The sequence below is a fragment of the Leptopilina heterotoma genome, unplaced genomic scaffold (assembly GCF_015476425.1).
Source record: "Leptopilina heterotoma isolate Lh14 unplaced genomic scaffold, ASM1547642v1 Lhet_97, whole genome shotgun sequence".
NCBI lineage: Eukaryota > Metazoa > Arthropoda > Insecta > Hymenoptera > Figitidae > Leptopilina > Leptopilina heterotoma.
In genome coordinates this window covers 597,444-625,272 of record NW_025111203.1, presented here as the reverse complement: position 1 = coordinate 625,272, position 27,829 = coordinate 597,444, and the positions used below count along the sequence as shown (strand labels likewise).

The 27,829-nt window shown below is 24.9% G+C and overlaps 1 protein-coding gene across 1 annotated transcript in view; it reads right to left on the bottom strand.

The window, feature by feature from the left end:
- The window catches only part of LOC122512346 (spectrin alpha chain), a 65,022-nt gene that overhangs the window by 20,071 nt on the left and 17,122 nt on the right, over positions 1 to 27,829 (bottom strand). The window contains exons 2-5 of the mRNA XM_043628124.1: positions 25,224 to 25,458; positions 22,175 to 22,342; positions 8,110 to 8,335; positions 168 to 4,696 (exon numbers count right to left, since the gene is read on the bottom strand). Of these exons, the coding sequence (XP_043484059.1) occupies positions 168 to 4,696; positions 8,110 to 8,335; positions 22,175 to 22,342; positions 25,224 to 25,343 (5,043 nt within the window). The 5' untranslated portion in view covers positions 25,344 to 25,458. The remainder of the gene's footprint in view (positions 1 to 167; positions 4,697 to 8,109; positions 8,336 to 22,174; positions 22,343 to 25,223; positions 25,459 to 27,829) is intronic.

The following is a 27,829-nucleotide window of genomic DNA, read 5'->3' as shown; positions in this document are numbered from 1 at the left end:
TTTAAATTTTGACCACTCCATTCGAAAGAGCGACCCCGAAAATAGTCGGAAATGGTTTGTATGGAATTTTTTTTTATCTTTCTTTTAATAATTGTACGAGATTAAAATTCAAGTAATGATCAATATCGAATAAATATAAATGAATTAAGAAATAAGAATATAATTACCTTCTTTTTCTCAGGATGAAACTGATCGATCAATGTTTGTCCCGAAGCAAGAGTCTTATCAATCATATGTTGATGTCCCATTATTTCAGCTTCAAGTTTCTTATGCTTCTTGTGTAAAGATTGTGTTTGATGTAAATTTTGTCCAACCGAAGTCGAACAAGCTTGAGGTAAATGATCATTAATCCAATGCAATTCAGCGTCAAGTTCAAAACCAAAATTATGAAACCGAAGACTTTCCTCCAAGGCCTCGCGTCTCTTTTGTGATGGTTCCTTCAAACTATGCAATTTCTTCTGCGTATCCTGACTGAGTTTTAAAATATTATCCGCATCAAAATGACCTTCATGGGCCATTTCATAACCAATTGCAACTAAATCGTCTATTTTCTGCTCCCACTGAGTTAATTCACTTTCAAGAATATGATACTTTTTCAGCAATTCTTTACAACTTCTTAGATCCGAACCTACTTGTTTGCTCTGTAGACCGTTTTCGATTTCTTCTAACTTTGTTCTTGCGTCTTCGATCGTTCGATTGTAACCGTGTTGACAAGCCGCTTGTCTTAGCCGACGGCCTTTTTCCAGCGAAAGTGATACCAATTGATCCCATTGAGCATTGAGGTCCTTTAGTGTCCTGCCGACGTTGTCTGATCGATAATTCTCCTCTGATATTAAAGCTTTGCCGGCTTTATTAACAGCACGTAATTGGCCTTCGTTTGCGCGTAATTCTCTCTCGAAGGCTTCGTGCTTCTGGAGTTTTCGCTCAAGATTGTTCAGGTCCCGGTAACTTTCGTCGGACGCTGTCTTCATTTTATCGCCCAGCCAATCCTTTAGATCGTCCAATTCGGCCGAGAATTGTTGATAGTATTCAGAGGCCTTGAGAGCGGTTCGTCGCTGTTGTGCGGCTTCTTTAACCGCAGCTCTTCTCGCAATCACTTGTTTTCGTTTGTCATTAATATAACTCTGATCGTAATGATTCTGTTGGATTAATTTATCCGCCGAGTCACTGAACGCCTTCAACCTATCATCCTGCGCATGAAGCGTATTCTCAAACTTCTCATGCTGCTTCAATAAAGCCTCCACGTCGTCCAACGATTCGCCCAAATTCGAAAACTCCAAGAACGCCTGATGGGAACTTGTCGTCGCGTCAATTTGATCAGCCTCGCGGTTGAACTGCTGCAGCTTCAAACACTGTCGCAACCAGCGGTCCTTTGCGGTCCAATCCGAGGAGACAGTTTGGTACAAACCGGTCAACTTCCCAAGTCTCTCCCTAATCTCCATCAAAGTCGAATTACGATACAATAGCTGCGTGCCAAGTTCCTCGACTTCGCGGAATTCGTCCTCATGCGCCTTTACTTCCTCCCCGAGCTCAGTGTGTAACTTTCTCAATTTTTCCGCAGTCGCCACGTCCCTTACGGGTTCCTCATGCTTTATCGTATCCTGAATATCAGCCGCCCAGTTGATTAGATTTTTCGAACTGTTCATGAATATCTGCTGACCAACCGCGTCCTCCAAACGCGATCTTCTCTCCTTCGCCTTCGACTGGACTTTATGCCACAAATCCCGAATTTCGTTCTGTCGCGTATTGACATTCGCCAGTTCGTTCGGATACGAACTCTTTACACTGTTCGCCAAGAGATTTACTTTACGGATCTTCTCCTCTACGGGCGCTAACTCTCGTTCCAAGTGTTGATGTCTTCTTTGCAAAGCTTGAACCGTTTTTAAATCCGGACCCAGCTCTGCAGTGTCAAGTTGAGTTATTTTCTCCAACATCCAATCGTGTGCTTCGTCACAAGTTCTGTTGAATAGTTCCACACTCGACGCGCCCTCGAGGCTCTTCTCCTTCTGCGCCTTCAGCCAATTTAGATGATTCCACAACTGATTGATATGCTTTTGTCGCGCTTTCACTTTGTCTAGTTGACTATGTCCTTGTTTTACGAAGTCCTCCACTGCCGTGTCGATCAATTCGACCCGTTTGCCAGAAGCCGAGAGGTCGGTCAAAAACTTTTCGTATTTACGTTTCGCGGACTCGACATTGTCCCGGGAATCGTCTGTTCTAAGCATTTTTTCTTTATCCTTGATCCACTTCTCGAAGTCGTCGCATTCCCGATAGAAACCGTATAGTCTGATGGCGTCCTCCAAGAGGGCGTGACGGTTGACAGCTAGTTCCTGTAACTGAGCATAGGTGTCGTTGATCTTTTCGATCCGCTTCTCGACACTGTCGCTACTATTCGCCGCTTGTCGTTTTATCGGCTTGACTGTCGACTTGATGGACTTTACTCTTCGTACGGGCACGACTTGTTTGACCATTCTCGTCTTCTTTACCCGTTGGGTCACTCTCACCTTCTCGGGTTTCTTAACCTGCACTTGTATAATTTTAGGCTCGATTTCCCGCACGTAGTTTGCGGGTACAAAACCGTCGTTGCCATCACTTTTACGTACACTCCACCAATCGGGATTAGTTTTGTTCAACAGGAACATGACTTCACTTTTATACATATGCATCCCTTGACCACTGAACGGATACAGGCTCTTCACTTGCGGAACTAGGCGATCTTCCAAAATTGTCCTGCACTCCAACCGCTCGACAATCTCATCGATCCATTCGTCCTGCGGGAGGAGACGAATTTCCTTGCTCCATTCCTCCTGCTCTAGTTCCGCGACCGGCTTCGGATCGGCTGACAATTCGAGAGTCGAAATACCGGCTTTGATCAATTTCTCCGCTTGAACTTGCAGGGACTGAACATCTCCTTTATAGGCATTTAATTCCCCCTGCAGATCCTTGTGTCTTTGTAAAAGTGCCTGAGAACTTGGTTCATCGACTCCGAAGTCCTCCGAAACAACTAGGGTCAATTTTTCATTCATCCAGGAATCGGCTTCATTCGCGTCAGCGTAGAATTGAAAAGCCTCTGCGGCCTCATCGAGCTGCTTCTTTCTCAACGCAGCCAACTCCTCGAGAACTTTCCAATGCTCCTGTAGGGAGTCGATTCGATTCTGAATCTCTATTGACGAGGAATGATTATCGTTTATCAGTTTTTTGCCAACGTTCACAAGTTGCTCGGACTTTGGCCGTCGAACCTTCATCTCATCCTGCAGGACTTTGTGCTTCTGCTGCAAGGAGATAACGGCTCTTAAATCCTTCGCTGATATTCCAGCTTTGCAGATCCTTTGCTTTTCGATTAACCAAGACTCCTCGTCTTCGTGATCCTGAAGGAAGTGGAAAAAGTTCCGAGCGTCTTCCAATCGAGTCTTACGCTCCTTGGAGTTCTCGGTGAGACCCTGATAGACGTGGTTGAGATGATTTAACTTCTCCTGGAGCATTAGAGCCTCTTTACTCAACGGTTCGGTGAGATATTGAGCCGCTTGTCTGCCAAGTCGTCTTTGATTCTCCCCCAAGGCGGTTACTTGCAACTCCTGAAGACTGTGCTTCTGGAGAAGGTCCTCAACGCCGAGTAAATGGGGTCCAACGTCCACACTCTGGAAATTGAACTGTAATTCCAATATCGAGGCTAGGGTCGTATCAATCTCCCTCATTAGATTCATCAGCGAACTCAAAGCAGCGAGATTTGTTTTATGATGTCCGAGTAGTTTCAAAAGTTCCTTCCATCTTTGCAAAACTTCCTGCTCCCGTACTCGAACGTTCTCCAAACCGTGATACTTCTCTCTCACAAGTTCCTCGGACATATTCGTCAAATCGTGAAATCGTTCCTCTCGTGCTAGAATATCGGCGCTAATCGCCTCGTGCTTCTTAACCGTCGCGTCGACTTGCGTAAGATTACTTCCATACCGTGGATCCGACAAAACCTGAATCATCTCCTTAAGATAACCTTCTCGCAAAACACTTTTCCGCTCAAACTTATAATTCAACTGCTCCAATCGCTCCTGCCGCAGGAGCTCCGTCCTCAGTGCAACTTCTCGTCTATGCTCCGATCTCTCCAGCTCCACCCAATTTCTCTCGATGTCATTCACCGACTGTCCCTCCTGAGGCACAAACGCCGGCTGGTTCAATGACTTCAACTGAGTATTAATGTGAAAAAACAAAGCCTCGATTTCCGATCGTTCCTTATACTTGGGAGGTTTTTCAATTGTTCGATACTGCTTGAAAGCTAAAAGTTCACGTTGTATTCCTTCGAGGGAATTGGGAAAATCTCTGTTCTCCAAGATTTTTGTCTTCATTTTGATCCATTCCAATAGATCGGTCGTCAATTTTTCGTAGTGAACTTTCATCTTGTCGGCGTCCATCATTTGACCGACGATGTTGGCGATTCTTTTGCCACTTTTAATTTCATTTTTCATTCGGGCAAAGGTGTGATAGTAGGAGGCGACGTAGGTGATAATTGACTTTTCATCGGGTCTTGCAGTGTCCACGTCCTCGGCGTCAAGTAGACGAGGAATTCCCAGCTCTGAGTTTGCCATGTCAAAAGCATGATTAAGATTATCAATGTGTCTGCCTTGTTGAAGTTCCGACCAATGGAACAGGTCTGGTCTATGCGCATGAATGAGAGCATTGAAACCAAGTCCACTTCTCCAAGAAACTAAACATGAAAAATTAGTAAATTTTAAATAACTCTTAATTTTAAGGGCGAAATACCTTTAGATACAGGATTAGTTTCTTATATAACTTCTTTCTCAGAGTAATCACATTTTTCTGATCGATTACAAATTTAATGTTAGTTTTAACCCTTTTAGTGACGCAATTAGAATAATAAACAAAATATTATTTATATTTATTATTTTGTTTTTCCTTGATTTCTAGACAAAATTTTAACTTTTTCCTTGACCCGAAAGAAATAAAAAACCCTAAAAAATTAATTTTGTTTTTGCCTGATTTCCAGACAAAATTTTGACTTTTTCCCTGACCCTAAAGAATATTCTGCGATTCACTCTAAAAATGATTAGATACTCAAAAAAAATGTTCTATTACATTCATTTACGAATTTCTTTAATTGTAAAATTATTCAAAAACATCAATAACTTCTTTTTTAAATAAATATTTAATTATTATTATATATCCATAGGAATTAAGATTTAGAAAAAATATGAATTTAAACCTTTTGAAATTCAATAACTTTTAAGAACTATTATTATAAAACATGAAGATAGCGAGCACTCCGAATCTTCAATTCGGAGTAATCGCTATCTTCATATTTTCTAAAAATTTAAATTTCCATAAAATTAAAAAAAAATTAAATTATTTACAAAAATTTTAATAAAATCCTTCGCAAGAATTCAATTATTTTTACAAGTAATACAATTTTTCACATCAATTCAATCATTTAAAGAAATTCAATAAAATACGTTGTAAGAATTCAATTATTATCATAAAAAATAAAATTTCCCCTGGGATTTAAATTATTTTTAATACAATTTTAAATGAATTCCTTAAAAAATGCGAATATTTTCAAACATTTTTTGCAAGAATTGAATTACATTTCACAAATAATTAAATTAGTCGACAAAATTCAAATATTTAACAAAAATATATTAAATAAAATTCTTTGCAAAAATTCAATTATTTTAATAAATAATAAAATTTGTTGCAAAAATTCAATTATTTGCATAAATAATAAAATTCTTTACAGGATTTCAATTATTTAAAAGAAATGTAATAAAATTCGTTGCAAGAATTCAAATATTTTCATAAATAATAAATTTCTTCATAGGATTTCAATTATTTTTAATACAATTTTAAGTAAATTCTTTGAAAAATGTAATTAATTTCAAAAATTTTGCGAAAGAATTCAATTATCAAATATTTTTAATAATTTTTGCAAAAGTTTGTTAAGAATTTTCAATTCCATTTGTTTCCAATTCAATTTTACGAAATTTCGATTATTCGGAAGTTCTTCAATTAAATATATATTAGAAAATAAAAATTTGAAATAATTTTTAAAAAATTCAAGTAAACTCTTTCAAAATACAATTGTTTCTAAAAATTGAGGCTATAATGCTTTTAATATTTAATTATTATCTAAAATTTTAACTAAAATTCGTTTTTAAAACAATTTTTATTAGAAAATTCTACGAGAATTCAATTATTTAAATATAGTAAATAAAAAAAAAAATTATTGAATAAATGAATGTTTTTTAAAATTCCATTCCCATAAAGAATTTTATCAATAAATTTTTAAATAATTGAATTTTTTCGACGAATTTTATTGAAATTTTCAAAAATAATTACATTTTGTAAGGAATTCGGTTAAAATTATTATAAAAATAATTAAAATTCTATGATGAGTTTTATTATTTATGAAAATAATTGAATTATTGTAAAGAAGTTTTTAAAAAATTTGTAAATAGTTAAATTCCTGTGAAATTTTTATTATTTATGAAAATAATTTAATGTTTGATTATAGAATTTCATAAAAAATTTTGAAAATAATTGAATTTTGGAGAACAATTTTATTATTTTTAAAGACAATTGAAATTTTGACGAGGATTTTTTTTTAAATCTTGAACATAATTGAATTTCTGTAAATATTTGTAACTTCTCTAAAATTCAATTTTTTTAGTGTTTGTTAATAAAATTCTTCTAAAAATTCATGATTTTTAATAAATAATTAAATATATATTAAAAAATTAAGTAAAACTAATTGCAGAAGAATTTGGTTTATTAAAATATTTCAAAAATCTAAGTTCTCTAAATTTTTTTTATTAAATTTATTGAAAATTGAAATTTTCTAAAATTTCCAATTGAAACCTTTTGAAGTTTATTTATATTAAAATTCTACTTGAACATTCAATTATTTTCCAAAAAAAATAAAAACTTCACATGAATTCAATTATTTAAAATAGTATTTGCGTAAATTTTTTTTGAAAAAATCAAATGTTTTAAAATTTGGCATTAAATTCTTCGCAGTAATATATGAAAATTGTAAAGGCAACTATTTTGATAGAATAAATCCATTATTCTTAACTATTTTTAAAATTGAATTAATTTTGAAATATTGAAGTAAAATTATTCATTAAAATAATTTGCAAATAATAATTTGATGATAATTATTCCAGACTTAAGTTATTTAAAAAAAAATTATTGTCAGAAATAAAAAATGAAAAAAAAAATATTAAAAAAAAAATAAAAATTTTTTTTTTTTTTTTGAATTTTTTATTTCTTATTAATAAAAAAATTCACAAAATTCAGAATTTTTTTATATGAATCGTGCAAATTAAATTTTTTCCAGTACTTTAATAATTACAAAAATCCCTGACTTTTCCCTGAATTCCCTGACCTGTGGCTGTGGCAATCCTGCATTTGCAAAATTTTTAAAATTCAAAATGGCGGCTACAACATGGTGGACGAGAAAAATTAAAAATCACTCTGATTGGCTCGATGCTTGTCATTTGGGGCTACGAATTAATTTATTTAAATGCATAACATTTATATTCTAAATTTATCTTAGATTTGCAGTCAATAATTCCAAAAAAAGAAATTTTCTTATAATATTTTCTTTATTTATATCTTATTAAATTAATTTTTAAAAAATTGTCCGAAACTTTTTAAATATTAAAATAATCATATAACATTTTTTGTCCCTCGATGCTTAGAAGAAAGAGAAAAGAACAAAAATATTCTTTTTCTGTTCTTATTCTACAGACTTTAGTTTTTATGTAAATAAAATAATTTCTTATTACGATTAATTGCAAAATTCGTTACAAATATACTTTTGAAAAATTCTATAAACATGAAAAAAAAAATTTTTTTTTTTGATATATCTAAAGGTATTTCCCTTATAAATATTTACCCAATTAACTTTTAAATTTTTGGCAAGTTTGCAAAATGTACTCATAACTTTCATAACTTGTAAGGTTGCAGTAAGCTTGAAGCAAACTTACAAATTTAAAAAAAATTTAATTTAATTTTTTTTTTAATTTTTTTAAATTAAGAGGACATTTTGCATCGGGCATTATTTTCAAATAATTAAGAAAAAAAAGGGTTAAAAGTACGTACCGGTAAAATCTTGAATATTAACTCCATTATAACCATTCGCCTTTCTTTGACACCAGAGAAGAAGAGCGTCTTTTGCAGATTTCTTCTCGCTACTCTCATTTTCTTCATCCACATCAATTTCAATTTCTTGAATTTGAAACCTCAAAATTATGGTCCAAATTAAACCCAAAATTAAACGAGGATTTCTGTCAACAATATCTTCTGCTCCAATACTTTCCAATCGAACCTGAAACATAAGAGTCATAAGCATTAAAAAGAATACTATTATTGATATTCTTTACAAAAAAATTACATTCTGCAACTATTTAAAAAGAAAAAGATTATAGCTAAATCTAATCATGCTTTATAAAAATTTAATTAAACATAAAATCTGTTAACTTGATATTTCATTAATAAGTAAAAAATATTTGAAAAATCACATTTTTGTTTTGTCGATTTTTGGGTTTAAAAATTTTTTTAAATATTGTTTTTTTCTTATCAATTTCAGTTTTATTCATTGAAAATTTTTTTTATCTAATATTTGTTGGTCATTTCAATAACTACTACGTCACTTCTGTCTCATAATAATATTTCATACAATTTTAAATCGCATTTAAATTAATTTTACAACATAATATTAGTTAGATTAAATTTATGACAACCTTTTAAAATCTATTGGTAAAGATAAGTCACAAATTATGAATTTGTGACACAAATTATAAATTATTAAGAAATAGAATGTAAAAACTGGGATGGTACTTATATATATGCTGTCTTGGAGATTGCTTTAAACTTGATATAATGAGTGTAAATTTAATTACCGCTTAGATAAAAAATACTATTCTGTTGTTACTAAACACAAGCTAAAAAACATTTATAGTAAACTGATTATATTTTTAAAACACTAAACATGTATTCAATAGTTTTTAATAGAAAAATTTATATTAAAAGATGATAAACATGTTTTGTATTTCAAAAATATTTTCTTGACAAAGAAAATTTATTACAAAAAATTTATTTAAATCCTGTATTATAAAAAATTTTTTAAAAATTAAAAAAGATTCAAAAAAGATTTAAAAAATTTTTTTAAAGATTATAATTATTACCTACTATTATTAAAGTATTTTATATAATTAGAGATACTGATTGACATGGAAGTCAAAATATTATTTTTTTCAAGCTTCGTACTCGATAATTAATTTTTAAAAAAAGAAGCTATCGAAAAATTAAATTTGACGACTCAATTTTTTTTCATAATATTTCTTATTTAAATTACATTAAAAAATAGAATAATTTTTTTAAAATAAATATTTAAATGCAGATTTATTTTTCCACTGGAATATAATATATATTAAAGGATTTTAATGTAAAGCATTTTTGAAATTTAACTATTTCTAAAAATTACAATTGTAAATTCTTCCACAATTCAATCATTTTTTTGTTGAAATTTTTAAATAAAATTATACAAAACTTTAATTATTTTATTTCAAAATAAAAATATTATTACAGTTTTACAACGATTAAAATTTTCAAAGATTTCAATTTAAGAATCGGAATTTAAATATTTTTAAAAATTTACACTTAAGACGCTTCTAATTTATTCAATTATTATCTAAAATTATACTTGAAATTCATTTTTAAATTAATTCTTATTAGAAAATTCTACTGGAATTCGATTATTTAAAAGCAAAAAAAAATAATTTTTTATTGAATAATTGAATTCCTTCAAATTATTTTTATAAAATTTTCAATTGCATTTTTCGAAGAATTCATTTAAAATTGTGTTAAAAATATAATTGAAATTAAATTAATTAAATAATTTAATTCACCTGAGAAGACATATTATTTATGCAAATAAAAAATAAAAATAATAAAAAAAAAAAAAAATTTGTTAAAATACAAATTTAATTGTCTCGAAGAAAATTTAAGTCCATACGAGGAAGTTAATTAAAATTGCACTGAAAATAATTGAATTTTTCCAAAGAATTTTATAACTCATGAAAATAATAGAATTGTTGCAACAAATTTTACTAAAACTTCTTGAAAATATTAATAATTGAATTGTTTTACGAAAAATTTCATTAAATTCTAAAAAATTAACTCAAAATAATGTATTTAAATAATTGAATTCTTTCTACAATTATTTTTAATAAAATTTTTAAAAATAATTAAATGTTTCGAGGAATTTGATAAAAATTATATTACAGATTATTAAAATCCTGCGACGAGTTTTATTATTTATAAAAATAATTGAATTCTGTTAGACAATTTTATAAAAACATTAAATAATGAAAATAATTTTATTGAGGAAAATTTTTGAAAATAATTCAAATTTTACCAAGAATTTTATGAAATTTTTTAAAAATAATTAAATTTTTGAAGAAGAATTTTATTATTTATAACAATAATGGAAATCCTGTGAAAATTTTATTATTACTTGTGAAAATAATTGAATTCTTGTAACGAATTTTATTTATTTATAAAAGTAATTGAATTCTTGCGAAGAATGTTATTAAAATGTTTTTAAAAAATTTATTTGTTTTAAAAAAATTTAAGTGAAAATTGTATTTTAAATAATTGAATTCCTGTGCAAATTTTATTATTTATGAAAATAAATGAATGTTTGCAATAATTTTACTAAATTTTTTTGAAAATCATTGAATTCTTATAGGAAATTTGTTATTAAAATAGTAAATATTGAAAATAATTGAATTTTTTTGAAATTTTTTAGAAATAATTGAATCATTTGAAAGAATATTTGATTAAAGTTTCTTAAATTGTTTTTAAACATTTTATTAAAATTTTTTTCATAATAATTGCTATTTTTTGAGGAAATTAAATTTAAAATTCTATCAAAAATAATTGAATTCCCGAGAAGAATTTTATTATTTATAATAAGAATTGAATTCCTCTGAAAATTTTATTGTTTATGAAAATAATTGAATGTCTGTAAAGAATTTTATAAAATTTTGTTTTTATTAATTATTTAATTTGTCAGGGAAGTTTTTTATTAAAATTGTAAATATTTGAAAATAATTGAATTTCGAAAATTTTTTGGATAATAATTGAATCGTTTGAAAAAATTGAATTAAAATTTTTTGAATTGTTTCTAGAATTTTATTTAATTTTTCTAAAAATTTTCTAAAAAAAAATTGTTAAAGCAAGTGGTATATTAATTGCGTTTATAAATCCACTCTAAAATAAAAATATTTTCGATTGCCATGAAAATTGACAGACACGTCAATGGTGTCTTTATTGCAGTACAAGACTCATTTCCAAACTGTAAATATTTAACTCAGTAACGATAAGAACAGCGATTAGCGTGCAAATATCCTGTCATAAATAGCTGATATTTTCTTTGATTCACTTCACAGTAAAATAATAATCAATACATTTCAGAAAAAATATATGTTCTACATTTATAAACAATCCACAATTAAAATCATAATTTTACGTTTCATTCTTCTCACAGGTAAACATACATATAATAATTTAAAAACAAAGGGTCATAACACCTATTTTTGTGCAGGTAGGGCTACTTACTTACTTGTAGGAAGGGTATACAATTTTTTTTAACTTATAACGCATCGAGCTCTTTTTTATAAAGCTCTGCTTGGAAATACGCCTCACATTGATACTTTTCTGCAATTATACAATAAAAAAAACAATATTTTATTTAGAAATGCAAACGGTTAAAATGACCATACACATCAATAAAATATTGTACGTTCAAAAATATTAAGTTTTTCATTATTTGAAAAATTGTTTACTGCAACCAAATCTGGTCACAAACTAGACTTGAAATTTAGATAATTATTTAAATAAATATAAATATTTTATATTTCTTGTAATATCGCTGATAATATTGTACGAAAGTTTATTTTTTTCTGTAAAAATATTATTTTTACAAATATATTAACATAAATTTTTTGTTGGTAAGCATTTAAAAAAAAACGTTTTTAGGTTAAAAATGCTAAAAAATACTATTGTTATTCCATTTTTTATTTAGAACTTCATTTCTTTGCTTTTCTAACTAATTTCAAATCATAAGTTTTTAAAATAAAAAATATAAAAAAATTATGATTTAAAATTAGTAAGAAAAATCAACAAATTTATTTTCATATAAAAATTGAAAAATAATAGTATTTTTAGAACTTACAACCTAAAAACAATGTTTCTCTTTAAAATAAAAATACTTCAAAAATAGTACATAAAAATCAATTTTTTTTATTCGAAAATATATTTTCTACAAAATTTCGGATGGATTTTAAAATCTATCAATTTTTAAGAAAAATAAAAATTCAAAAAATGAAAAAATATTTTCTGACCATTGAATTTCTCTCAAAAAATTATTATAAAAATAATTTTATGGAAGATTATAATCATTTTTCACAATTTTTAATTAAAATTATTACAGAAACTCAAAATTTTGTTTAACGAAAAATTCAAAGAAGTTCTTCAAAAAGATCCGAATTTAATTAGAGTTTTCAATAATTTTAACAAAATTCTTCGCGAGAATTTAATTTTTTTTTTTAATAAAATAAAATTTTTCTAAGGAATTATATTATATTATCAAATTTTTTGATAAAATTCTTTGCAGCAATTCGAAAATTTTAAATATCTTAATTTTTTAATTAAAAATATTTATAAATAGAAAAATTTTTAAAATGAAGTTAAGAAACAAAAAAGCAAACAACTAACTGAAAAAAGCGAACAGATTATTGTAATACAACGATTATTAACATAGATTTTAATTGAAAATTTTGAAAATAATTGAATTAAACAAACAATTTTTTATTTTTTTAAAATAATCGTCCTTGTTAATAACTAATTAAAATTAAAAATTTGATTATTTATAAAAATAATTTAATTGTTTTGAAGGATTTATTAAAATTTTAAAAAATAATTGAATCTTTTCGTAAAAACCTTATTAAATTTTTTATTAAAAATACTTGAATTTCTTCATATTTATAAAAATAATTGAATTCATCCGAAGAATTATATTAAAATTTTTTTTAAATTGTTCGGAAAAATAAACGATTTTGTACAGTTATAAAAAAGAAGAATTCGCAAAATTACCATATTTATAAACAGACTTTTGTCTTATGTAAGTCTGTGTTATTCTTTTACGAATTTTAATAAATGCAACTATATAGGAATGCAAGTGCGATAAATGAGAAACAAAACGTTTATGAATTTATAATCGAGAATGAAGATGAGTTTATTTTTTTCTTTCAAATTTATCACAAAATTATGCATTCTTTTATAATTGTTGATATTTAAACAATAAAAGTAAAATATTTCCCATGTATATAACTTCATAAAACGTGTGTACAAACTTAAAAAATTTTTTTTTCATAATTTTTCAAAAAAGTAATTTTTATAAGAAATTGCGTAGTTATGTTTAATTTTAATAATTTTAATACTTTTTTATTTATTTTATTTATTTATTTATATGTGTTTACGGGCACAATTTTAATATATTTTTATTTTTTTATATTTCATTAATTTTTTTATTTTTTATTTATATTTATTTATTAAATTATTTTTATTTGAAAATAAACAAAAATAAAAAAACTTAGTTCTCTTAAACTCGTTGCAATTTAATCGATGCGCAGAAACAGATTCAAACGCGCAGCATTTTATATATACTTTTGTTATTATTTTTAATAGTTTTAAACTATTTTCATGGGGTTTTAATTCTTGTATAAATATCTAAATAACATGAACTACTAGTTTAATTAGTAGTAAATTCACTTCCTTGAACATAAATGTCATATATTCCACTGCAAAGGAGTCTTGCTTGGAATGTTACAGTAACTAGCATTTTTACCCCATAATCAAATTTCTTGACTCCCATTTGTAATTTTAAAAAAGCATTTCAATTGACAAAACAGAAGAGACGATTTGATAGCAACAAATAAATTATATTTAAAGAAAACACAATTTTTAGCAAATTTTAGCAACACTATTTTTATCGTACATTTTTAATAAATTCTGTCCAAGCCAGTTTTTTTAATTCGAAAACATTTTAAATTTAAATATACCTAAATTTTTGAAAAATATACATGTATAAATAAAAATAATCAAAATTTTGGAAAAATTTGTAATTATAAATATGACCAAGATTTCTTCGAAATTTTAACAAATCTAAAAAAAGTAAATTTTTTAAAATTTTTATTTACTTTGTTCGATGATAAATGAATCTTAAAAAATCATGATAAAACAATTCTAAAAAGTAGTTTGTAAAAATATTTTAATGTAACTTTTCGAAAATAATTGAATTTTTCAAAAGAATTTTTGTACAAATTAAAAAAACTAATTAATTTTTTGATGAATTTTAATAAAAAAAATTTTGAACATGATTTTTATCTAAAATGTTAGAAATAGTTCTAAAATATTATTATTTTTTGTATGTATTTGAATTTTCGGAAATATGTAATTATTAAAAATACTGAAAGTATATTGAATTTTAAAAAAATTATTGTTGGAAAATTAAAATTAGAAAGTAGAAAATATTTTGCACATTTTCTGCTTATCAATTACAATTTTATTCATAAACAAAGTACAAGTTTTAAGTAAAAAAAAATGTTATAAGTCAAATTTTGTCTAAGAAATTTTTAATTTATTTTGGAAAAAATTTTTACAAAATTTCTCTTTGTTAAAAACGATTGTAAAATTATTCGAAAACATCAATAACTTCTTTTCTAAATAAATATTTAATCATTATCATTTTTCCATAGGAAATTCAATTTTACGAAATTTCAATTATTCAAAAATTCTTCAATTAAATACGTATAAAAAAATAAACAATTCAAAAAATTTCCGAAAAAATTCAATTAAACTTTTTCAAAATAATTAATTCTACAGAATTGTTGGTTATAAGTATGAAAAATTAAGATTTTTATTAGAGGTGTGCAAAAAGCTCGAAAAGCCGAGCCGAGCCGGGCCGCAATTTTTTCGAGTCGAGCCGAGCCGAGCCCGAGCCGGGCTCGATGTATCGGGTACCCGAATTCACTCGAGTACCCGAAACATTCGGGTACCCGAATTCACTCGAGTACTCGAATATTTCGGGTACTCGAATGAATTCGGGTAACCGAAATTTTCGAGTACTCGATTTAATTCGAGCTTTTAAATTAAAAAAATTTTTTTTTTTAAAAAAAAAAATTTAATTAAAAATTAATGTAGAAAATTTTGGATTTTCTCAAGGGCTCGAATCAAATCGAGTACTCGAAAATTTCGAGTACCCGAAAGTTTCGGGTACCCGAAAAATTCGAGTACCCGAAATTATTCGAGCTTTTTATAAAGCTCGGCTCGGCCCGAGCTCGAACTGAATAGGCTCGGCTCGGCTCGGCTCGAAAAATGAAAAGCTCGAAAATACCCGCTCGAGCTTCGGGTTTCGAGCTTTTTGCACACCTCTAATTTTTATAGATTTTAATTTGAAACCTTTTCAAAATTCAATTGTTTCTTAAAATTCATGCTAAAATGCTTTTAATATTCAAATATTATTTGAATATTTGAATAATTTGAATAGTAAATATTATAAATTTAAATTTTAACTAAAATTCATTTTTAAATAAATTTTCGAATAAATTAGAATTTTTATTAGAAAATTCTACAAGAATTCAATTATTTAAATGCAAAATAAATAATTTATTAAATGATTAAATATTTCTTAAAATTAAATTCTCGTAAAGAATTTTGTCAAAACATTTTTAAATAATTGATTTCTTTTGATGATTTTTAAAAAAAATTTTAAGAACAATTACATTTTTCGAGGAATTCGATTAAAATTGTATTAAAAAGAATTGAAATTCTGCGATGAGTTTTATTTATGAAAATAATTAAATTCCTAAAAAGATTTTTATTATTTATGGAAATAATTCAATGCCTGTAAAAATTTTTATTATTTATTGAAAATAATTAAAATTATTGCAAAGAAATTTATAAAAAAATTTGTAAATAATAGAATTCATATTAAATTGAGGAAAATTTTTGAAAATAATTGAAATTTTGTCAAAAATTTTATTAAAAATTTTTAAAAAATTAAATTTTGCCAAGAATTTTATTAAAAATTTTAAAAATAATTGAATTTTGGAAAAGAATTTGATTACTTTTGAAAATAATTGAATTTATGCAATCATTTATAATTTTTCCAAAATAAAATTTTTTTTAGTGTTTTTGAGTAAAATTCGTCTATAAATCCACTAATTTTAATAATTAATTAAATATATTATATGGGTATTAAAAAATGCAACTAATTTCAGAAGAATTCGAATTATTAAAATTTTTAAAAACCCCTTAGTAATCTTTAAAATTTCTAATAAAATTCATTGAAAATTGAAATTTTGTAAAAATTTCAATATTCATCTATTTATGAAACCATTTTTTTTTCTTTTATTTTTTGAAAGTTGACAAAATTTTGAAAAGAACAATATCTTTCAGAAGTCATATATTATTTAGATATATTTTTAAAAAATCATCATTTTGTCGCCGCCCTGTCATTACTTTTTCCTCTTCCTTTAAAATAAGATTTCTAAGAAATGAAAAACTATTCTCGGCAGTTGGAACGTAAGTGTCCCACTGACCGTTAAAGGGTTAACCAGATTATTCAAGACCTGCATTTTTATGTTCCGCAAACATGACTCTGCGATCTTAAAGAACCTTAATTTCTTATATAACGTGTCCATTGAAAAAAATAAGTTTTATAGAATTTCTCTAGGTGAAACACTTTCAAGTATAAAGTATTTTGCTACTTTTGTTCGGAGAAATATGAAAGTACTTAAGTAGCTATACTGACAATGGCTTAAATTGCGGTAAACTCGCAACTTGTAACATGCTAAGGTAACAGTCTCGCGTTATACTTAATCGGGCGGCGTGTCGTACACCATTTGCAATGGTTGGAATGTCGTCCGATCACTTGCGGGTCTATCAAGGACGATTGGAAATGGAAATTATGGCTTTTGCTGTGCTTCGCACAATTTAAGCAAACCATTTTTTTAAATTGTTGGAAAAAAAGGCAACAACCATAAAAAACATTAGATTTTAGAAAAATTATATAAATCAGGTACATTAGAGAGTATAATGGTTTTTCAAAAGTTCTGTTTTCAAACAGAAGCATTCTCGGGCTCAAATATTTTCAATTTTCTTCAAATGTATTTGTACCAAAAAAAAAATTATACAAATAACATAGAAAAAAATGTTTTTCTAAATAAATCCATGATATAATAAAACATTACTCAGCAAAAATGCAAAGAAGAATTTAGTTATTTGATGCACCGTTAGAAATACTCTTAAATGTTTTCACTTACTAAGTTTAATTAAATGTTTAGTGCGAAAAGTAAAAACACTGCTAAGTTGTGGCAGAAATTTTCTTCGTACATTTTAATATTTTACTTTTTTATAAATATTTTATTAATTCAACTTATGACTTAATCAAAGCATGAGAATGTAATTATTAAATAAAAGGTTAAGAAAATGAAAAGAACATGCAAAAATAAATAAAATTTTTTTTTCTTTTACTTATTTTATGTATTGACGAGATTGACAGCTATAGGGAGATGAATTTTCTATTTTATTTACTGCTTTCACACAAATAATAAAAATTGAAAATTATATGTGTGGATATGTGTTTTCAATTTTTGAAATTGCAGACTTCGCACTCGATAATTAAATTTAAAAAAAGTAGCAAAAAGTAGCTTTCAAACTACAAAAAAAGTGGTAAAAAAAGTAGCTATCGAAAAATTAAACTTGACGACCAAAAAAAACTCGTTTTAAACACTTCCCAAAACTGAAAAAAGTTACATTCCATATTTTTTATTTTCCTCACTTTTTCCCAATTTTCATCAAAAATATAATTACTTCTATCTTATCCTGATAATAAATTGAATTCCTGCAACGAATTTTATTATTCAAGAAATAATTTAAATATTTATAAAAATAATTTAATTCTTTCCAAGAATTTTATGAAAATTTTTAAATAATAGCCTTCTTTCGACTAATACTTTCCAATTCTAATTTAAATAATTGAATTTCTAGAAAATGTTTATTATTCATGAAAATAATTGAATTCTTACCAAGATTTTTACCAAATTTTACAAAATTTTTACAAATTTTTTTTTTTTTACAATTCTGCTTGGAAATTTTATAAAAAATAGAAGATATTGAAAATCATTGAATAGAGAAAAGTTTTTTAAAATAATTAAATTTTACAAAGAATTGAATTATAATTTCTGAGAATAATTAAATGTCTGTGTGGCATTTTATTATATTTTTTGTGAAAATAATTGAATTTCTAAAAAGCATTTTATTATTTATAAAATTAATTGAATTCTTGCGAACGATCTTATTGGAACTTTTTTAAAATAATTGTATTTCCAAGAAAAAATTTATTACTTTTAAAAATAATTGAATTCTTGTGATGAATATTGCTATTTTTTATGAAAATAAATGAATTTTGCAAAGTATTTTATTAAATGCCTCAAAATAATTGAATTCTCAGGAATATTTTTGTTATTTATCGACATAAAATTGAATTCTTTTAAAACTATTTCTTTAAAATTATATTTAAAATTATTATATAATTGAATTATTGCAAAAAATTTTATTAAAATGTTTAAAAAGAATTCAATTCTGTGAAAAACTTTGTTATTTTTGAAAGTAATTGAATTCCTAAAAAGCATTTTATTATTTATCAAAATAATTGAATTCTTGTGAACGATTTTATTAGAATTTTTTAAAATAATTGAATTTCCAAGAAGAAATTTATTACTTTTAAAAATAATTAAATTCTGGTGATCAATATTTTTATTTATGAAAATAATTGAATTTTGTAAAGAATTTTATTAAAATGCCTTAAAATAATGGTAATTTTCGGGAATAATTTTGTTATTTATCTTTAATAATTGAATTATTTCGAAGAATTATTTATCTAAATAATTGAATTCTTAAGAAGAATATTATTAATTAGAATCTAAAAGAATAATTGAATTATTTCAAAAAAAATTTAATTAAAATTGTTTTTCAAATAAATGATTTCTTTCGAACAATTTTATTAAAATATTTGAAAATAATAGAATTCCTGTGAAAAATTCTAATATTTTTTTAAATATATAAATTCTTCAAAGAATTTTAAAAAACATTTTTTTAAATAATTGATTTTTTCAAGGAATTGAAATGAAATTTTTAAGTATAATTACATTTTTTTGAACAATTACTGTAAAATTGTATTTAAAATAATTGAAATCCTGCGATGAATTTTATTATTTATGAAAATAATTGAATTTTGCAAGGAATTTTATTAAAACGCCTCAAAATAATTGAATATCTGTGAAAAATTTTGTTATTTTTGAAAATAATTGAATTCTTCATAAGAATTTTATAAACATTGTTTTAAATAATTAATTGTTTCGAAATATAATAAATATTATGAAAAGTTTTATTTGAAATAATTGAATTCTTGTGGAAAACTTTATTTGTGAAAATAATTGAATTTTTCGATTAATTAATTTAAAATAGTATTAAAAATAATTGAAATTGTTCGATGAGTTTTATTATTCATGAAAATAATTGATTTCTTACTTAGAATTTTGTCAAAAATGTTTATAAAAAATTGAATTTCCATGAAAAATGTTATTATTAGTGAAAGTAATTGAATTTTTGTGAAGAATTGTATAAAAATTTTGTTAAATAATTGATATTTACGAAATTTTTTATGCTATTCAAAATGAATTGAATTCCTGTGGAAATTTTATTATTTATACGAAAATAATTGAATTTTGGATGAATTTTATTAATTTTTTTAAAATAATTGAATTCTGTTGCGAAATTTTCTGAAAATACTAGATATTGAAAATAATTGAATTTCGAATATTTTTTGAAAATAATTGAATCGTTTTAAAGAATTTGATTATAATTTTGAGAATAGTTTTTTTGATTTCTAGTATCAGCGAATTTAAAGTAGTGGAAATTCGAGAAAAACAGAAATAGTAGCTTTTAGTGGCTGAAATCTAAAAAAGTACCCAAATAGTAGCATTATAATTTTATACGAAAATGATAAATTCAAAATGGCAGATCCAATATGATGCATTAATTTATTTTTGAACTCCTGAATTACTACAAAACTCGATAAAGTTACTGCACTTCAATGACTGTTGCCCGAAGGACGATAAATGAAACGTTCGGTTGCTCCAGACAAATAGAAGCATAAATTATAATTACATATCACGAATTAGATAAAATTATATATATTATAAATTATGGTAATTCTAAACAACTATCTAAATTATAATGTGACATGAGAGTATAATTAAATTAATAATATCATAACGTTCAAAATTGTTCATCTTTACCATTCTTTGCCTAAAATACAGTAAAAAATGTTCCCAATCATTTTGAGACAGTTGTAAGTTTTTAAATTTAAATCTCAACTCTCATAGGTCACAAAAAACAATTTCTAATTAAATAATTTTTCTTCTTGTCTTTCAACTTATTAACATAAATATACCGTTGCTGACTAATTTCTGATAATTCCAGACTTTTAAATGGAGGAGTCACCATATCAAGCAGAATGCGAAATAATCAGTTTTATGCAACTGAAAATTAAAAAATTATGAATGATATAAATACATACTCGAAAATGAAGAAAAATATTTTTTCAGACAGAATTTTTGAATTATCAATTTAATTAATGAATTAAATCTTTCGAATGTTAGTTTACTTTAATTTGAATTAATTTACAAATAAAATAATTAATTATTAACAACAATTCAAATTACTTTCAAGTAGAGAACAAAAAGTAATTTTAGTTTGAAGTTAGATTTACTATTTACAATTGTTAATTTGAACTTTTTTAAAAACGTTTTTGCGTATTTGATTTACTGATTTCTTTAATTTTTGAATTTATTTGTGTATATAAGATGACAATTTTAAATGACCATATAATTATAACTGATGATAATCATTCATTAAGATTAAATTCAAGTTACATTTAAACTATTTGACCTTTGATGCAGATTTCAATAATTTATTGACAATAAATTGCCATCTTAAAAGCGCGTCAACTGATATTATTAAAATTTTTTTTATCTCTTAGTTTGTGATAAAATAACATTTATCAAAAAATTAGATATTTTATTATAGAAAATAAAATAAAAATAAAGAAAATACAATATAAAACAGTAGTTTTAAATCAATACATGTCCTATTTAATTATAATTTTTTAAAAAAATTAATTTTGCGCAATTTTTATTCTGTCTTTTGAATATAAAAATTTTAAGGAGACTTTCTGGTCAATTACTGTCCTAAAATATTTTTAAAGAAATATGCAAAAGAAAATTAAAGTATCACTTTTAGAAAAATAAATCATGTACTCTAGCTTACAACATATCATTTTTTTTAAAATTTTAATAATTACGAGAGCTGTGATATTATTCTTTATTGTAATTTTTTATATATGATAACGAAGAGACAAGTCTGCACTTGTACGGATTTATTGTAACTTAGTTAAAGTCCAGTGAATCGTGCTTTACTTCCCAATGGCCTAGATACACTAATCATAAAATTGCATTAATGTCACAAACTTCTAAATCCCAACTTTTCTTCTGTCAAATAAACATAAAATCATTGTCTCCAAATACATTTTTACACTTACCTGTGAAATTTCAAACTTCAATAACTATTTATCAAAGAATTTTCTAAAAAGTTTTGTAAATATTTGAAAATGAAATATTTTCTAATATTAAACACAAGAACTTTTTAAATTTACTTACAAAACAATATCATTCTGGTTTTAAATTTCATGTAGTAGAGAAATGAAAAATTATATTTTTCATTCTCAAGTTTTCCAAAATGTCCATAAAAATTGAAAAATTCAATTTAGATTCAATCAAAATTGTTGATGATCTTGAAAATTAAAATTTTTAAAATCATCAACAATTTTTGAAAGTTATTAGAACTGAAAACAAAATTCAAATTATTTCTCTGAACTATAATTTTTTAAGATCAGAGAAATATTTAAAGATATTTTCAAATTCCGAGTAAAATGTAATCATTAAAATGATAATTTTAATATTTATATTTAATTTACCTTTGTGTGCAAAAATGCCAATGATTTGTTGACATTTTCAATCTTGTGTACTCGCATCCGTCCATTATTAGGTTTCGCCAAACGCTCACCGGAAATGATTTCGAGTAGTTTTAAGAGTTTCTTCCCATCTGCAAGATCCGTAAACAGATCCTCCACCTCCATGCGAGCCTTTAAAAAAGGATTTTAAAATTCATTACAATCAAATTAAAAGCTGTGTTTATTAATAAAATTCAATTAAATGCAGAATAAAAAAATAATGAATAATTCATCAGTTTTCAGATAATTGGACAAAAAGTGAAACAAACTATCTTTTTTATTGTGGCGAGAATCAGTTTTTTAAGAATTAAATTTTAAGATATAGTACCACAAAGTGCTTCTAAATTTTTATATTAATATTAATTAATTTAATTATTATAATTAATTAATTATTATTATATTATAATAATTGAAATTTGGTAAAATCTTTTAAAAATAATTGTATTTTTGAAAAATATAAAAGGAAATATGTAATCAAATTTTTATGAAGAATTTTAATTTTAAAACTGAACATGATTTCTCCAAAATTTTAATAAGTCTGAAAAAGTAAATTTTAATTAAAAATGAATCTAATATAAAAATGAATTTTAAAAAATTATAATATGAAACAATTATGAATTATAAGGCTCAGTTTTTTAAAAATATTGCAAATGTAATTTTACCAAAATAATTGAATTTTTTTTTAAAAAACTTTTCTACAATTTAAAAGAAACTAATTTTTTGTTGAATTTTAATAAAAAATGTTGAACATTATTGTTTTTTCCAAAGTGTTAAAAATAATTCTAAACAATTTTAATGTTTCTTTTCTACGTGTTTGAATTTTCGGAAATATGTACATAATTGAAATTATTGACAATAATTGAATTTTAAAAAATTACAAGGAAAAAGTTCTACAAGTATTACTTTTTTCAAAAATATTTTAATATAATTTTTAGAAGCTAATTTATTCATTAATTTTCATTTTTAAATTTACATTTAAAGATTTGTCATTGAAATTTTTGAGAATTCAATTACTTTCAAAATTTGCAATTAAAACTCCTCAAAAATTGTAATTAAATACTTGAAAAAACCCATTATTTTCAGTTAAATTTTACAAAATTTTTGAATATTGTATATTTCAAAAATTTAGTTAGAAAAATGATTCAAAAATATTTTTTGAAAGATTTGTCTATTTATACTTTTTACACTATAAAAATCGAAATAAATTGCATTTTATACCAAAAATGTGGTTTTTGTCGCAAAACTTGGAAGAAAAGTCGAAAAAGTCGTAATTTTTTAAAGTCGAAAAAAGTGGTATTTTTTGAAAATAGTCGAAAAAGAATTGAGAATTGTATTTTTTCATCTTTAAAAATTATCTATAAATATAATTGGATTTTTGAAATTACATTTTTTCATGAATTTACAAAAATTAATAAATTATTCTATTTAAATAATTCAATTCACGTCGTTGAATTCTGATAGCAATTGATTTAAAAAATTTCTGTTAAAATTTTAGAAAATAATTGAATATTTAAAGCGTTATAACAGGGATTTTAGGAATTAATTAAATTTTAAAAGGTTTTTAAATTAAATTTCTTGGAAATTTAAGGGAATCAAAAGTATAAAAATGTTTAAAGTTTTATTTTGAAAAATTATTAACTACATTATTTTTTCTTTAAAACTTCTTAAAGTTTTGAATAATTTAATTCAAAAATTCTAAAAAAAATAATTGAATTTTGGAACAATTACAATTGCAATTTTTAAAAATAATTCAATTTCAAAAGGTTTTTCATTGAAATTATATATGAAATTTTAATTCCTGTCAAAAAATAAATAAGAATAAGTTTTTAATCTCTTGACTTTTTTGAGGAGGTACTTAAAATTTTTTTTAAATAATTGCATTTCCGAAAATAATTTTAAAAAATTATTGAAACATTTGAAAATTTTGTTAAATTTCATTGAAAGAAATTTTATATTTTAATGAATTTTATTTGTTTAGTTTTAAAAATTATTTTGAAATATAATCGTATTTTTGAAGAATTCTAATTGCAAATTTGAAAAATAATTAAAAAATGGAAAAGACGTTAAATTTTTGAAAATTTTTAAATTTTTCAAACTTTTTTATTTTTCTCATTAGAGTAATTCCATGTGAACTGATCCAATCCAAATAATTATATTTTAAGGGACATTGTTTTATTCAAATTGATATGAATTCTAGAAAAATTAAGCGATTTTAATTTTTATATATTGTGAATTTTAAATCATTTTTTGTTTCATTTTCAATTCCAAAACTCTTTTTTCAAAAAAATAAAAATTATTAAAACTCTTCTTAAATAAATTATTTTAATTATTATTTATTGATAAATTAGATACTTTTCATTAGAAATTTTGAAAATAATTTGTCAAAGTGGGAAATTCGTTTAAAATTTCACTGGTATTTTCAGAAATTTGACCTGGAAAAGCTGAGAAAGGCTTACAGTTTGAAATTCGAAATTCTGTAGAAATCTTGACCTACATCTATTATATTACATATTTAGTCTTCTATTAGTCATTTTTACATTAAAGATGTCAAAGGGGAACGGAAGTTACTGTGTGTTTGATGATTGGGAGGATATAAAATAGTTATAGCTATTACAATTATAAGTATAATAATGATTTTAATATTTAATAATTAAATAATTAATTAATATTTCATTTAATATTATTATTATTAAAAAATATTCTGGCTTGTAATTTAATCGATAAAGAGAAATAGAAACAAACACCTTATGAAGAGGGTTTCTATTAGTTTATTATTGTTACATTTTGTTTGGTAAAAATATTTAAATATTTTAAAAATTTTATTATATTTAATTGATTAATATGTAGTTTAATATTTTAAAAAACGGACTCAGCTGACTAAACCGAACTTACCTGACTCTCCCCTACACAAGTAGGCTTGTAAGAAAGAATGCATAAAATTTATTAAAAATTATTAAAAATTATTAAAATAAAGATTAAATGACTAAAAATGAGGTGAAATTATAAATTTTACCTTCAATAAAAATGAATTTATCCATTTTGTGAATGTCTTTTTCTGAATATGAAGACGCTCTTCTTGCAAGGCCTTAATTCGACCTTGCTCAAATTTAAGAACGTCCTCCCTTTGAGTCATTCTCCTCTAAATCTGTGGTTGATGTCTTGGTAGTCGATAAATAGGAATGAATAGGAATGCAAAACAATTTGTTTGAGGTCAGACGTTTCGTCCAACTCTGGGATCATACTGCGCCCTGAAAAAAAGAAAATATTAAATTACAGACAAAAAATTTATTTATTTAATGTAATATACGGTCTTAAAGGCCCTTTAGAGAGTAATATCAAAAAAATACAAAATAATAAAAAAAAAAGAATATAAATAAATGCAGATGTTGAGTTTTAATTTGATGTTACATAAAAAAATTATAATTAATTAATGCCCACTATTCACAATCGAGGTATACTTTTCAGTAACAATTTTGATCGACATATTAGGTCCGCAATAGAAATTTTAAAAATCCATCATCAATTTTAAATTCAGTGACCCTAATAATTTAAAAAGAATCCGATCTACATTAATTTCGGAGATCATTTGCACGTCTCTGATATACTTATTATCACTTATGGAATGCGGTCCCCCCACAATTATGTAAAATGCACTAAAATAATTTTTTCCACTTAACCTAACAATTTCTTGCCTTGAAATACATAAATACACAAGTATATTAACCCTTTCGTGCCTCCGGGACAGATATGTCCCACTTAGAAAATTTTATGTAATTCTTAAAAAAGTCAACCAATTAATTGGCGGTAGATTTCTTTCTATTCCGAATGGATGCTGCTACAATTAAAAAAATAATAAATTACAAAAAGTTGTAATAACATTTACTTGAAACATATTAAATGTTTATAAAAAACAGTTATGTAACAAACTAATTGTTTAATTGACATTTAGTGACTAATTTTTAACAACACTTCGTTTTCATATATCTTTGGGGTCGCTGATTACGAATTTGGAGTCAGATTTAGAAAATTAAAAAAATTCAAAATGTCCGAATTTTTAAACAAATTATCAAAATATTTTTAAATTTTATTAAAATTGCTTCAAAATTGTTACTCTGTCGTTTTTGACGTCGCTGATTACGAATCCGTTGTTAGTTTTTGAAAATTTAAAATGGCGGATTCAATATGTCGGACGAGATTTTCCAAAGTTGCTTGAATTTGCTTCAAAATTGTTACTCGGGTGTTTTTGGGGTCGCTGTTTGAATTTTTAAAAACTGACATCGGATTTGTAATCAGCGACCCTAAAAACCCTCGAATAACAATATTGAAGCAAATTCAAGCAATTTTTGAAAATCTCGCCCGCCATTTTGAATTTTGAAAATCTGCACGAAAGGGTTAAAAATAAATAAACTTATTTTTATTCCCACGGCAATTTCAAGATTTTTAGTACTTAACCTATTTATGTACGATTCGTTCCTTATCTATAACGTTCCTAAGAAGATATTTTAAGGTTAGAATTCTAATTATTTGAAAAATCACACTTGTTTTTAATAAACATAACTGAACGAATTCAGCAATATAAAAATGTAGGTAAAAAAACAAAAATATTTTCATAAAATTATCCCTTTGAAATATTGATTATTACATACAATCATGAGATCGATATCGATGACGTTGCCTTTAGGCTATTGCGTGCGTCGAAGTGAACGCGTTAAGTGCAAAGGATTTAAATTTAATTTACATACACATACGCTTGTAAAATTAATATTCTTTGTATATATGGATTCCAACTTTATATATACAAATTTATTAAATTTCGTTACTTCGTGAATATTAAAACTACAACTAGTCATGTAATCAATATGTTAAATTAATCTTTTCAAAGTAATTTTTAGGTTATGTTTGTAATTGTTCTACCTTCATTAGCAGTCCGTGATTAGCGGAGCTTTTTAAAAATTTTATAAATAATAAATTGATTATTCGGAAATTCTTTAAAATTAAATATTATAAAAAATGAAAACTTCCAAAAATTTCAAAAAAACTGAAATAAACTTCTTTAAAAAAATTAATTCTACAGAATATTGTTAGTATCTATGACATAACGTAGCCGTTCTTAAAGAAAAAATTTTTTGAGCAAATGGGAGCACTTAAAAAAAAGTCTAAAATTTTTGGTACAAAAAATTTTCTTTAAAAATGTATAACTTTTTTAAAAAAATCATATCAAAAAAATACTACGTCATGTCATAGAGAATGTTATTGAGCAGTTGTGTACAAAATTTAAAGAGAATCGGTTGAGTAGTTTTTGAGAAATCATGTACACCGTTCCGAAAAATGTAGTTTCGAAAAAACGCCATATCTTCGCCATTTTTGAATATTTTTTCATTTTTCAAAATTTTTTTTACAGTTAAATATATATATTTTTATACTATAATTAGTAAAAAATTGTATTTTTAATAGTTTTGTCAAAATTTATTTTTGAAATACCTTCCAATTTTCAGGCGTTCAGGGTGGTGTAACCCCTTAAATATTCGATTACTATCTAAAAATTTTAAATAAAATTCATTTTTAAATCAATTTTTATTAAAAAATTTTACCAAAGTTCAATTACTTAAATACAAATAT